This window comes from Macrobrachium nipponense, chromosome 11, assembly GCF_015104395.2.
Source record: "Macrobrachium nipponense isolate FS-2020 chromosome 11, ASM1510439v2, whole genome shotgun sequence".
Taxonomy (NCBI): Eukaryota; Metazoa; Arthropoda; class Malacostraca; order Decapoda; family Palaemonidae; genus Macrobrachium; species Macrobrachium nipponense.
The window spans coordinates 84,767,817-84,780,316 of NC_061087.1; the positions used below are offsets into that span (position 1 = coordinate 84,767,817).

General features: G+C 36.3%; 3 protein-coding genes and 1 long non-coding RNA gene across 6 annotated transcripts in view; 3 read left to right on the forward strand and 1 right to left on the reverse strand.

Annotated features, from left to right (window-relative positions):
• The window catches only part of LOC135206747 (A disintegrin and metalloproteinase with thrombospondin motifs adt-2-like), a 315,467-nt gene that overhangs the window by 131,172 nt on the left and 171,795 nt on the right, over nucleotides 1–12,500 (reverse strand). The gene's annotated exons all lie outside the window — the stretch shown is intronic.
• On the forward strand, nucleotides 2,064–2,966 carry LOC135208101 (uncharacterized). The gene is made up of 3 exons (XM_064240282.1): nucleotides 2,064–2,125; nucleotides 2,387–2,630; nucleotides 2,866–2,966. The coding sequence occupies exons 1-3, from the start codon at nucleotides 2,111–2,113 to the stop codon at nucleotides 2,877–2,879; spliced, it is 273 nt and encodes a 90-aa protein (XP_064096352.1). The 5' UTR covers nucleotides 2,064–2,110; the 3' UTR covers nucleotides 2,880–2,966.
• LOC135208208 (uncharacterized) lies at nucleotides 8,141–8,636 on the forward strand. The gene is made up of 2 exons (XR_010313139.1): nucleotides 8,141–8,190; nucleotides 8,538–8,636. It is a non-coding gene; the product is annotated as an uncharacterized LOC135208208 (long non-coding RNA).
• LOC135208285 (acanthoscurrin-1-like) lies at nucleotides 11,299–12,156 on the forward strand. 2 transcript variants are annotated; one of them, XM_064240423.1, is made up of 3 exons: nucleotides 11,299–11,369; nucleotides 11,546–11,789; nucleotides 11,983–12,156. In XM_064240423.1, exons 1-3 carry the CDS (start codon nucleotides 11,355–11,357, stop codon nucleotides 11,994–11,996), a joined length of 273 nt encoding a protein of 90 aa, XP_064096493.1. In that variant the 5' UTR covers nucleotides 11,299–11,354; the 3' UTR covers nucleotides 11,997–12,156. The 2 variants fall into 2 exon arrangements, with proteins under 2 accessions (XP_064096493.1, XP_064096556.1); XM_064240486.1 differs by having other exon boundaries at nucleotides 11,305–11,366.

The window sequence follows — 12,500 nt, forward strand, 5'->3', positions numbered from 1 at the left end:
GTGTGTGTGTGTGTGTGTGTGTGTGTATAACTGAATCACGAAAGTTTGGAACGTGATAAATGCATATATAAAGGTATAAACCACGAAGGAAGGTGAAACATTGGAGTAGCTGCATGATCTTCTCCACTTTCCTTCGTGGCTTCTACCTTCATATATAATATATATATATTATATATATATATATATATATATATATATATATATATTACACGTATAGATAATGTAAGCACAGACATAACATTTATATATATATATATATATATATATATATATATATATATATATATGTGTGTGTGTGTGTGTGTGTGTGTGTGTGTGTGTGTGTGTGTGTGTGTAAACACTAAAAACATCTGTATCATTTCAACATGGAAATCAACTTCTTATTGGGGTATTTCTTAGATGCGAACTGAAGCACTTAGTCTAACTCTTTAATCTTACAAAACCATGACAATACCAAATTACTATTATTATTATTATTATTATTATTATTATTATTATTATTATTATTATTATTATTATTATTATACGAAATGCTCACATATTCACATGAGAAAGCCTTATAGGGCCATGAACTTGCAAAAGGGCTTCCTCTGAACCATATACCCATCACTAAATAAGTAATACGCCACACAGGGAATTCAACCTGCCAAGTAATCTGCTAACAAACTTTGTAAATTAACAACTGTCATTCAGAGCTGCAAAAGCTACTCGATCAGATGTACTGCGTTAAATTTTAAAGAACCTACTGGAAGGTTAACCAGAGCTGGAGAACAACAATCATCCCCACTGTGAAACACAATAATCGCCAAAATTGATTACTTGGAAACTGAAAGAATGTAAAGTAACCTCGTGACTCCTCAGAACTTGAAAACTCTCATTTCTAGGAACCTGAAAATTTCAATTCGATGGTAAAATGTAAATTCTTGACTAGATAAAAAAAATTTCTGAATCAAATAAATGTGCATGTAAAATGCAACATTATCAGGCATCCAAGTGTAATAGTTAACGTTTCGGAAATAGGAAAATGTGTACAAAACTTCTGAATTACGCAAATCTCCATTGCCTACACTAACAACGTTCGTCCCCAACTGTTCTATTGCACGAATGTCTGAACAGTCTGCTATGAGTCAAACATTTACTACACCATGAATGTGAATAGGAAGATTCTGACTGAGGATCAACGACCGAGGCAAGGCGGCATATATATATATATATATATATATATATATATATATATATATATACTATATATATATATATATATATATATATATATATATACTATATATATATATATAAATATATATATATATATATATATATATATATATATATATATATATATATATATATATATATATATATCGAAGTAGAGGATCTTCACAAGCAAGGAACAGAGTTTCAAATTAAGAAGAGGACACGACATTCTGATGACGTAAGAACACATGAAGGATACACTACTTTTCCCGGTTAGCAACTGGTCTTCTGGGAGTCATACATCCCAAATAAATTCACTGGAAAATACTCCCACGTTGCAAATCATACTTTAAACACAAACTTCAATCAACTCTCTCTCTCTCTCTCTCTCTCTCTCTCTCTCTCTCTCTCTCTCTCTCTCTCTCTCTCTTTCCGGTCCGAAGCAAAAGAGTACCCACTCAGCATTTTTATCCATCAATGAAGGAGCCATGTGCCCGAAAAAGAAAGAGCAAGTCATTATTCTAAAGAAACAGACGTCACTGCAGTTTCATTATTGCGCCCAAGTTTCTGTGAATGATGGCGCATGCTGGTAAATAGAACGAAAAAAGAAACGGCTGCTTGAAGAAAACGACTCTTTATGGATTCAAATTCGAAAAGAGAATCATGAATGTCCCTTGACAGTAGAAGGAGGGTATGGCACAGCGAGATGGAGAGGGAGATCTGGAAGGGGTTGGGGGGGAGCAGAAAATGGGAAAAGGAAGAAATCAAACACATTAACGGACGGGGAATTTCGAGACCCAGCCAGGCTGACGGGGGCATCTGAACTTGGGTATAAAAAGGGAATGACCTCTGCCTTCTGCACCTCATTCTTCAGCTGCTTCTCCCTGGTGAAGATCCCCTTCCATCGTTCAAGATGAATTTGAAGGTGGTGAGTAAAGCCTTATACTTATCGATACAATCAGGCTCTAATGCTGAACTAAAGTAAATTTGAAGTCAGCGGATAATAAATGTATTTACTTTTCATGAGGGTAAGCGTAGTCGTTATTTTTGAAAGGAAGCAAGAAACACCAATGACAATTTTTTTTTTTTTTTTATGAGATCAATTCCTATTTTCAAGATTTCTGCCTCCTCATTCTTCATTAAAAAAAAAAAACAAAAAAACTCAAGATACTCTTCTCACCCCAACCAGGTGGTTGTGCTCCTCGGGGTGATAGCCCTCGTCGCTGCTGCTCCAAGACGAGGAGGTGGAGGCTTTGGAGGAGGAGGTGGATTTGGAGGTGGAGGTGGACACAGAGGTGGTGGAGGAGGATTCGGAGGAGGTGGTGGTGGTGGTGGACTCGGTGGAGGAGGATTCGGAGGTGGAGGAGGATTTGGAGGAGGCGGAAGCCGTGGTGGAGGATTTGGAGGCGGTGGTGGTTTTGGAGGAGGTGGAGGTAAGCACACGAACTTCAAGTTGATATAAACCGAAATGTATGTACATCAAAACAGCTAAAAAAAAAAAAAAACAAATGAACTTCTTACTGTATAAGAAAAATATCTAATCTTCCACAGCATTGTAAAGCCATAAGAAGGCAAAATATTTACTTTTGTAATGACAGAAAAAAATATTTTCTCATGAATAAGAACAAACAAATTTACTGCTTAATATTGTGATTCTATATATTTCAGGATTTGGGCGCTAAGCATCTTCAGGGAAGACCACAAAACGTCCTATTTGTTTGTTTGTCTTTTAGTCTTTAACTAAAGACCAATAAAGACGGATTACCTTACATGAGAATTTCATTTCTGTTCCATTACCGAGTGAAGGCCAAAGTTTTTGCCCGTTTGAGTTGATAATAAAATTAGAAATGAAAACGAAAACAGGGAGAAAATTTAAGGCTACCCTACACTCAAATTAGCCAAAAAAAAAAAAAAAAAAAAAAAAAAAAAAAAAAAAAACAAAAAAAAAAAAAAAAAAAAAAAAAAAAAAAAAAAAAAAAAATCAATGATTAAAATAGAAACCGGGTAGACTTTATCACTGTGCATTCACCTAAGTTAAGACTTTCCAGTGCTAGCTGCTGGCAACGTCTCTCTCTCACAACTCCCCCCGTCTCTCTCCATATATACAGCACACACACACATACACACACAAACACACACACACACACACACACACACACATATATATATATATATAAATATATATATATATATATATATATATATATATATATATATATATATATATATATATATACACACACACACGTATATTTACATACAAATGTAATAACATTAATGCATATATACATATATATATATATATATATATATATATGTGTAAATATGTATATATATATATATATATATATATATATATATCGAGATGATGATAATTGCAATACTCCTACACCTTACATAAGATTTTCCTGCTTTAATCTAAAGTAAAAACGTCTTTGAGATCTACACACTAGCAGTATAATAAGCAATTATTATTATCATCACCTTTGCTGGTGAAGTTGGCATGTTGCTAGATAGTAGAATGTATGATCGAGTTTGTATGTGATTATAACAGGTCATTTCAAGAATAGTTGAACAGTAATTGATGAAAACTGTCAAACGCATCAATTAGACCAACGGCTCCCAACTTAAAGCCTTTTGGCAAATTTCCGCAGGGGCATAGGACCACCAAATCACTCCAAGTTGAGAGGCTGACCCATTGGGGACAAATGCTTCTGATGTAGATATCAGATTGCAAGAGAGCCCTGTTGAGATCCACAATATTTAACTGTTCATGCCATCTTTGCTCACTCGGAGAGTAAGCCTACAAACTACTTTTTTGTTGCTCTTCCTGTTTCTGTTGTTGTTTTGAGGGGATAGGAAAGCCCTAAGGAAAAGTCTAGAAGAAAGTATGAAACATCTGTTTTATGTCGAGTTAAGATACAGGAATTTTTGGATACGATATTTATGATTTATTTATTATAATTAAAATGTAAAAAATAAATACTGTGCATGTTAAACAGTACAGAAACATTTTTTCTGATAAAACACAGCGTATTTATTATAATTTTCGTTAGTGAAACGACGCTCTATTTGACCGTAGATTTTAGCATGCGCCATGAGTAAGCTGGAAGTCGGATACCGGCTTGTTAGTAATGGGGTTGATAAATTATGGACAAATAGTGGAATTTTTATTAAATTCTCGTTGCTCTAGAAGGAAATGTAACTTTATTTAATTGCCTGTCATACTTCTTATCAAGTTTAAGCAGTCTCCTACGGTCCTACCTATTATCAAACGCTCTCAACCGGTCAGAAACTGTAAGTAGTCATCACTTTTTATGGTTAGTAGTTTTCTGGGAGTCGATATAATTTCCTCACACATTAAAGGCTGTTTTAATAAACCTACGAAATACTTTTGTTTCAGTGAAGAAGAGGAATAGAGTATAACAGAGCTGGTTGCATGTTTCAGGTATACAATAATAATAATAATAATAATAATAATAATAATAATAATAATAATAATAATGATAATAATAATAATAATAATAATAATAATAATATCCCTCATTGTTACCACAGTACCATGGGACACCAGATTAGATGAAAAAGAAAGATAAACAATTGATAAGTATTAAGACCTGAAAATAGAAATGGGGATAAAGTATATGCCAGTAGAAACTGTACCCATAATTATAGGAACATTAGGCACGATCCAGAGATCCCTGAAAAGGAACCTGAAAAAAACTAGATGCCGAAGTAGCTCCAGGACTCATGCAGAGGAGCGTGGCTACTAGAAACAGGGCACATATTGAGAAAAGAGAATGACTCCTCAGGAGGCAGGATGCAATCCGGAACCCCACACTATGCACACCGCCCAGTCAAATAGGATGACTGAGATAGAAAAATAATAATAATACTGTTATTATAATTTTCATTTTTCATAAATTCCAACAAGATACTTTAAGTGGACACTAAATTGAAAAAAAGGGCTCCCACAGGATACAATGACCTATGTGAAAAAGGAAAGAAAAATGTAGACAAAAGCACAGGGGATATTCCCAACAAAAGGACAAATTCGTTTGATGAGTAAACTTGCAGCCTTTGCAATTACTGACAAATGTCACACAGTCGACGGTCAAACCACTATTGATGGTTAAGTGGTTTGACCATCGACTAAGTCGTTGGAAGGTACTGTATCCAGCGTTCGAGACACTTTAGTACCGATCCATTTATCACTTATAATTCCCCTTCGGTGGTAATTCCCTGTCGGGGATATTCCCGAAGTAGCGAACATTCCATATTAAACGATATTGGTAGCTTAATGACTGTATATAAATAACTACTACACATTCTGGTATTCTTCTAAGACTCATAAATCCAACTAGGTTCATTGGAAAACACGCGAGAATTAACTTTCATCACCGCTCTCTCTCTCTCTCTCTCTCTCTCTCTCCGATCCAAAGCAAAAGAGTACTCAGCATTCTTAGCTATCGGTTCAATTTCAGGAGCCATGTGCCAGAGAAAAAGAAAGAGCAAGTCATTATTCCAAAGACACAGACGTCACTGCAGTTTTATAGCTGTGCCTCAGTTTCTTTGAATCCTGACCATGATTATAAACAGAAAAATAAATTTAAACAAGTTGTGTCGAAGGAAAACCCAACTCTCTATGGATTCGAATTCGAATGGCAAACGTAGAAGGGGAGGGAGAGTTGGGTGGGGGGTTGAGTGGGGGGTTGAGGGGGGGGGTTAGAAATGAGGAAAGGGAGGAAATCAAACACACTGCCGGACGAGGAGGTCATCTCAGTTTAGGTATAAAAAGGGAATAACCTCTGCCTTCTGCAGCTCATTCTTTAGCAGATTCTCCTATGGAAGATTTCCCCTCCACTGTTGAAGATGAATTTGAAGGTGGTGAGTAGAAGAAGAAAGCAAGAATATTAAAACATATTTCGTCTAACAAAAGTAACGAGAAAGCAATGCTCTTGACGAAAGAGTACCTCTTGTCCTGAACTTCACCATATTATCATTATTATTTTTTTTTTTTTCTATTTTTTTTTTTTTTTTTTTTTTTTTTTTGCTCTATCACAGTCCTCCAATTCGACTGGGTGGTATTTATAGCGTGGGGTTCCGGGTTGCATCCTGCCTCCTTAGGAGCCATCCACTTTTCTTACTATGTGCGCCGTTTCTAGGGAATCACACACTTCTGCATGAGTCCTGGAGCTACTTCAGCCTCTAGTTTTTCTAGATTCCTTTTCAGGGATCTTGGGATCGTGCCTAGTGCTCCTATGATTATGGGTACGATTTCCACTGGCATATCCCATATCCTTCTTATTTCTATTTTCAGATCTTGATACTTCCATCCATTTTTTCCCTCTCTTTCTCTTCAACTCTGGTGTCCCATGGTATTGCGACATCAATGAGTGATACTTTCTTCTTGACTTTGTCAATCAACGTCACGTCTGGTCTATTTGCACGTATCACCCTATCCGTTCTGATACCATAGTCCCAGAGGATCTTTGCCTGATCGTTTTCTATCACTCCTTCAGGTTGGTGCTCGTACCACTTATTACTGCAAGGTAGCTGATGTTTCTTGCACAGGCTCCAGTGGACGGCTTTTGCCACTGTATCATGCCTCTTTTTTGTACTGGTTCTGTGCAAGTGCCTGGCATTCGCTTGCTATGTGGTTTATGGTTTCATTTTTCGTATTGCACTTCCTACATATGGGAGAGATGTTATTTCCGTCTATCGTTCTTTGAACATATCTGGTTCTTAGGGCCTGATCTTGTGCCCCTGTTATCATTCCTTCAGTTTCCTTCTTTAGCTCTCCCCTCTGTAGCCATTGCCATGTGTCATCGCTGGCTAGTTCTTTAGTCTGTCTCATGTATTGTCCGTGCATTGGTTTGTTGTGCCAGTCCTCTGTTCTGTCTGTCATTCTCCTGTGTCTGTATATTTCTGGGTCTTCGTCTACTTTTATTAGTCCTTCTTCCCATGCACTCTTTAGCCACTCGTCTTCACTGGTTTTCAGATATTGCCCCTGTGCTCTGTTCTCGATGTTGACGCAGTCCTTTATACTTAGTAGTCCTCTCCCTCCTTCCTTTCGTGTTATGTATAGTCTGTCCGTATTTGCTCTTGGGTGTAGTGCTTTGTGTATTGTCATATGTTTCCTGGTTTTCTAATCTATGCTGCGGAGGTCTGCCTTCGTCCATTCCACTATTCCTGCGCTGTATCTGATTACTGGCACTGCCAGTATTTCCGCCGTTGAGTTTTGACTTGAGTATCGCCTTGAGTCTCTGCATATATTCTTTCCTGATCGTGTCCTTCATCTCTTGGTCTTTTATATCCCCTCCTTCCATTATTCCCAGGAATTTGTATCCTGTCTCATCTATGTGTTTGATGTTGCTCCCATCTGGTAGCTTTATCCCTTCAGTTCTCGTTACTTTGCCTTTTTGTATGTTGACTAAGGCGCATTTTTCTATATTATTCATAATATACGCCACTATTTATGGAAGAAACCAAAAGGGGCTATTCACTTTAAATAAAAAAAAAATATGATGTTCATTTGAAAGAAGTTAAAGAAAAAAAGATTGGAAGCCTGTAGTTGTTGAATGCACTCCCTTTCAATCGAGTATAAACATCAATTCACAAAATAGTTCCAGAAAAAGAAATAACCAAGTAAGATAAATCATCATTTTCCTTTTCTCCCGAGATTTCTGTCGCTTCAGCCTAAGGAATTGAACTTCTTCTTCTTCTTCTTCTCACCCCAAACCAGGTGGTTGTGCTCCTCGGGGTATGTAGCCCTCGTCGCTGCTGCTCCAAGACGGAGGAGGGTGGAGGCTTTGGAGGAGGAGGGTTGGGGGTATTGGAGGTGGAGGTGGACACAGAGGGTGGTGGAGGAGGATTCGAGGAGGTGGTGGTGGACACTCGGTGAGGAGGATTTGGAGGTGGAGGAGGTTTTGGAGGAGGTGGCCAGCCACGGTGGAGGATTTGGAGGAGGTGGTGGTTTCGGAGGAGGTGGAGGTAAGCATACGAGTTGCTAGTAAATATGAAGCGAAATGTATGTACATCAAAAAAGCACCTACAAAGATGAATTACCAGAAAAACTAAACTTCTAAATCTATAAAAGGAAAAATGTAGTCTTTCACAGTAGTTTTTAAAGTCATAGTACTAAGAAATAATTAGCTCTGTAATTTCACAGTATTTTTAAAGTCATAATAGTGCGAAATAAGTACCTCTGTAATAATTAAAAAAAAACATATTTTAATAATAATAATAATAATATAATAATAATAATAATAATAATAATAATAATAATAATAATAATAAAGTCACAAATTTCTTTTAAACACAGTGCTTATGTATTCCAGGATTTGGACGCTAGAATTCTCCAGGGAAAACCACAAGAAATTCTTCTTTGTTTCTCTTTTTGTGTTTTTGTTAAAGGTAAATAAAGACAGAAAATGATACATACGAATTTCACTTGTGTTCTCCTATAATAATGTTTTAATCATCCCTCCCCACAAAGTGGTGCGAGAGTTTTTTTATTTTTTTTTTTATTGCAGCTTCATAAGCTATTTCCATTAACTGACATTAAAAAAAACATATTCAATGACATTCTAAGAAATGGTCATTGTCTTGAAACAGTCTTAATTACCAGTAGTATTCTCATCCTTCCAACATGGTACAGGTAACGAGACAATGTACATAATTTACTGATCTCAGAAATATTCTTATCCCTTATCGTAGACGATAGCTTATCTAGCCTTGCAACAGCATGGGCCTCTCCCAGTGAGCGTTGACAAAAACGGAAGAACTGTGAACTAAAGGAAACACAACAATCTAAACATAAAACAAAACATGAATATCCACAAATAAAGAAAGGTAGACTTTACTACCCTATATTCAACTACGTTATTATATATATATATATATATATATATATATATATATATATATATATAGTTTTAACCTCCCCATACGTCGCCTCTTTCTCTCATATACAGTGTATATAACATACGTATACATACAGACATATATATATATATACATTTATATATATCATTATATATAAAAATGTATGTATGTATATACACTGTATATGAGAGAGAGAGGCGACGTATATGTATATATATATATATATTATATATATATATATATATATATAATATACAATATAATTCTCAAGGAATTGATACTTTGATACTCCACTCCTATTCACAAATACATTTATGCAATTCAGATCTGCAACAAAGATGTCTGAATGCCAAACCCAAGTAGCAAAAGTCAGTCCATGTCACCATAATAATCTTGACAATAGAGTTGGTAGGATGTTATGCTGTTAAATGCTTGAATGCATGCAGGTGAGTGAGTTTGTGTGTGCTTACAGGACGTTTCTAGAACAGGTGAACAAGATTTTATAAGACTTTGAAGATATACCCATTAGATGACCTTCTTAAGACGACTGACTTTTGTACAAAACGTCTCACTGCAGATTATTTGTTGCCAAGGTTAAATGAAATCTTCGGTGGTTTAAACACTCTATGTTTCCAGTTGATTATTATTATTAATTATTATTATTACAATTCCCATAAAATACCTTAAACGGTTACTATCTACAAAAGCAAACCTCCACGGGTTAGAGTTATATGGAAATAAAAGAAAAACGAAGCCAACAGCTTTGGGAGGGAATCTCAACTGCAGAGTTAATGAGTTATTGAGTAAACGCAGAGATTTTGCAATTTTTCACAAATTTTCACACGGATGCGCCATCTTGGTCTCTCAGTGAAGAGGCTATGATAGATTACAATATTATAGTGAAAGTTAAATAAAAAAAAAAAAAAAGTCTTACTTTGAAAAGAAGGTATTAAATGTTAAAGCAAAGTTTGTCGAAAACTTGTAGCAATGCTCGTGTTTGGAGTTGAGGCAAAATGGCGTTAAATTAATTTTTTTCTTATTTCGAACTCCAAAAATTTCATGACTTCACTAATATCTAGTCAAATAAATGTCTAATAATTGTACGTTTTTACAACTCGGTTTGGGTTTGAAAGTTTCAGGTGACCGGTAATTAAACAAAAATGCTGATCCCCATCCCGAAATCTATTACAGTGGTTGCCTTAATTAATAGTTTGTAAAATTTAAAAAAATCTAAAACACCCAATATCTCTACAGAGTTAGTAAAATCCAATTTCTAAGAACGTTTACCTTTCTAAATAAACTAATTAATTAAAAATGACAGATTTATATATAAATATATTATATATGTATGTATATATGTGTATATATATGTGTATATATATATATATATATGTGTGTGTGTGTGTGTGTGTGTGTGTGTGTGACCCTTAAGTTCTCAACAATTCTTTTGTTATAAGGGTGTTGATCTCATGATGCGTGTATGCATGTGTATGTATGTATGTATATATATATAATATATATACGTATATATGTATATATATATGAGAGAGAAAGAGAGAGAGAGAGAGAGAGACATACAAATCTTTCCATTGAGAGCAATGAAACGGTTTATTAAAATGTCCTTGTATTTGTTATCCAAACATTTATATGGCAAGATATAATCTCATTTTTTCGTGAGTTTTCGTGTATTTTCGTTTTCTCACAAGTACATCCCGTGCGATTTTAAGGAAAATGCGCTTTCAACTGACTCATATTCTATTTGTTCTTTTCCGTATGTAAATATGAAGTCGATGTCTATCACAAGAAAATTTTAAGAGGCATGTGCGCACGACACACACACACACACACACACGAAGCAAGTCACTATTGCAAAGAAACACACGTCATCGCAGTTTTTATAAATATGCCCGAGTTTCTTTGATTAATGACAATGCTGGAAAACCAGCAAAAAACCCGTCGCTCAAAATACATCTGAACTTGTAAGGACTCAAATTCAAACAGAGAATAACGGTCGCCTGCTGGGAAGAGGCGGGAACAAGAGGGGAGTTTCGGGGACACTCCGAGGGAGTTGGGAGCTAGAAGGAGTCGGGGAAGGGGAAAGGTAGGATAGCAAGCACTCAGGGTAACAAAAAAAGAGGGAGGGGGAATCCTGATTGGCAGTGGGAAGGAGGGTTACCTCATTTTGGGTATAAAAGGGACAAAACCTCTCCCTTCGGCACCTCATTCTTCAGCAGCTTCTCCCTGGTGAAGACCTCCTTCCATCTGTCAAGATGAAACTCAAGGTCGTGAGTATAAGAGAAAAACTATTTCTTGGCAAGATATCAGAATGAAACTCATCCATTTTTCTTTTTTCTGTGTAGAGTCAAAGTAAAACGTGGGACAGAATTGGCAATCACCTGATGTTTGAATTGACATATTCATTAAAGAAATAATCATTCTCATTTTTCAATGTCTCCACCAGGTGGTTGTGCTCCTCGGAGTGATAGCCCTCGTTGCTGCCGCTCCATCACGCGGCGGTGGAGGCTTTGGAGGAGGAGGTGGATTTGGAGGTGGAGGTGGACACAGAGGTGGTGGAGGAGGATTCGGAGGAGGAGGAGGAGGCGGTGGACTTGGTGGAGGTGGATCAGGAGGTGGAGGAGGTTTTGGGGGCGGTGGCAGACACGGTGGTGGAATAGGAGGTGGTGGTGGTATTGGAGGAGGCGGAGGTGAGCATTCAAGTTTCCCATTGCTATAACGGTATGAGATGAAGTAGCAGTTAAATACTAATTCCTCTGTTTTATACGAAAAAAAAGGTAGTTTACACTATATCTGACAACCAGATAAGGACCATTTTCCAATTTAACCGTTATAATTAACAATATCCACGCCACTCTAGAGATCCTCTTCTATGCATTTCAGGTTATGGACGCTAGAAGTCTTCATGGAAAATGATCAGAATTTGAAAGAAAGGCGGTTTTCACACAGTTCAGTTGGATGGCTTGCCTCTACATCTACTGAAGTACAGACCGAAATTTCATTGTTTGTTCCTTTTTATTTTTCTTTGTTAAAGTTCAATAAAGTCAGAAAATGTTATACACCATGCTTTAATTTCCGTTCCTGTAATAAGCAAGTAAGCTGTTAGAATTCTTTTTTAAATTCTACTGTTTTCATTTGGGAATTTATACTTGGTACCTAACTAAGCATTTCCATTACTGCAATATGGTCTCCGACACCCTAAGCAGCAACCATTGTCTTATAATGACTCCAATTATCAAAATCTGAATTTTCTCACATGGGACACAAAATGAGATAATGATTATGCTTATCATTTGGTCTTGTACATAACACGAATATATTATTGAAAATCTACTTGAACACGATGCCATCACATGTTTTCAAAGACTTTCCTCTTATCTGAAAGAGTTTATGCTCTACAA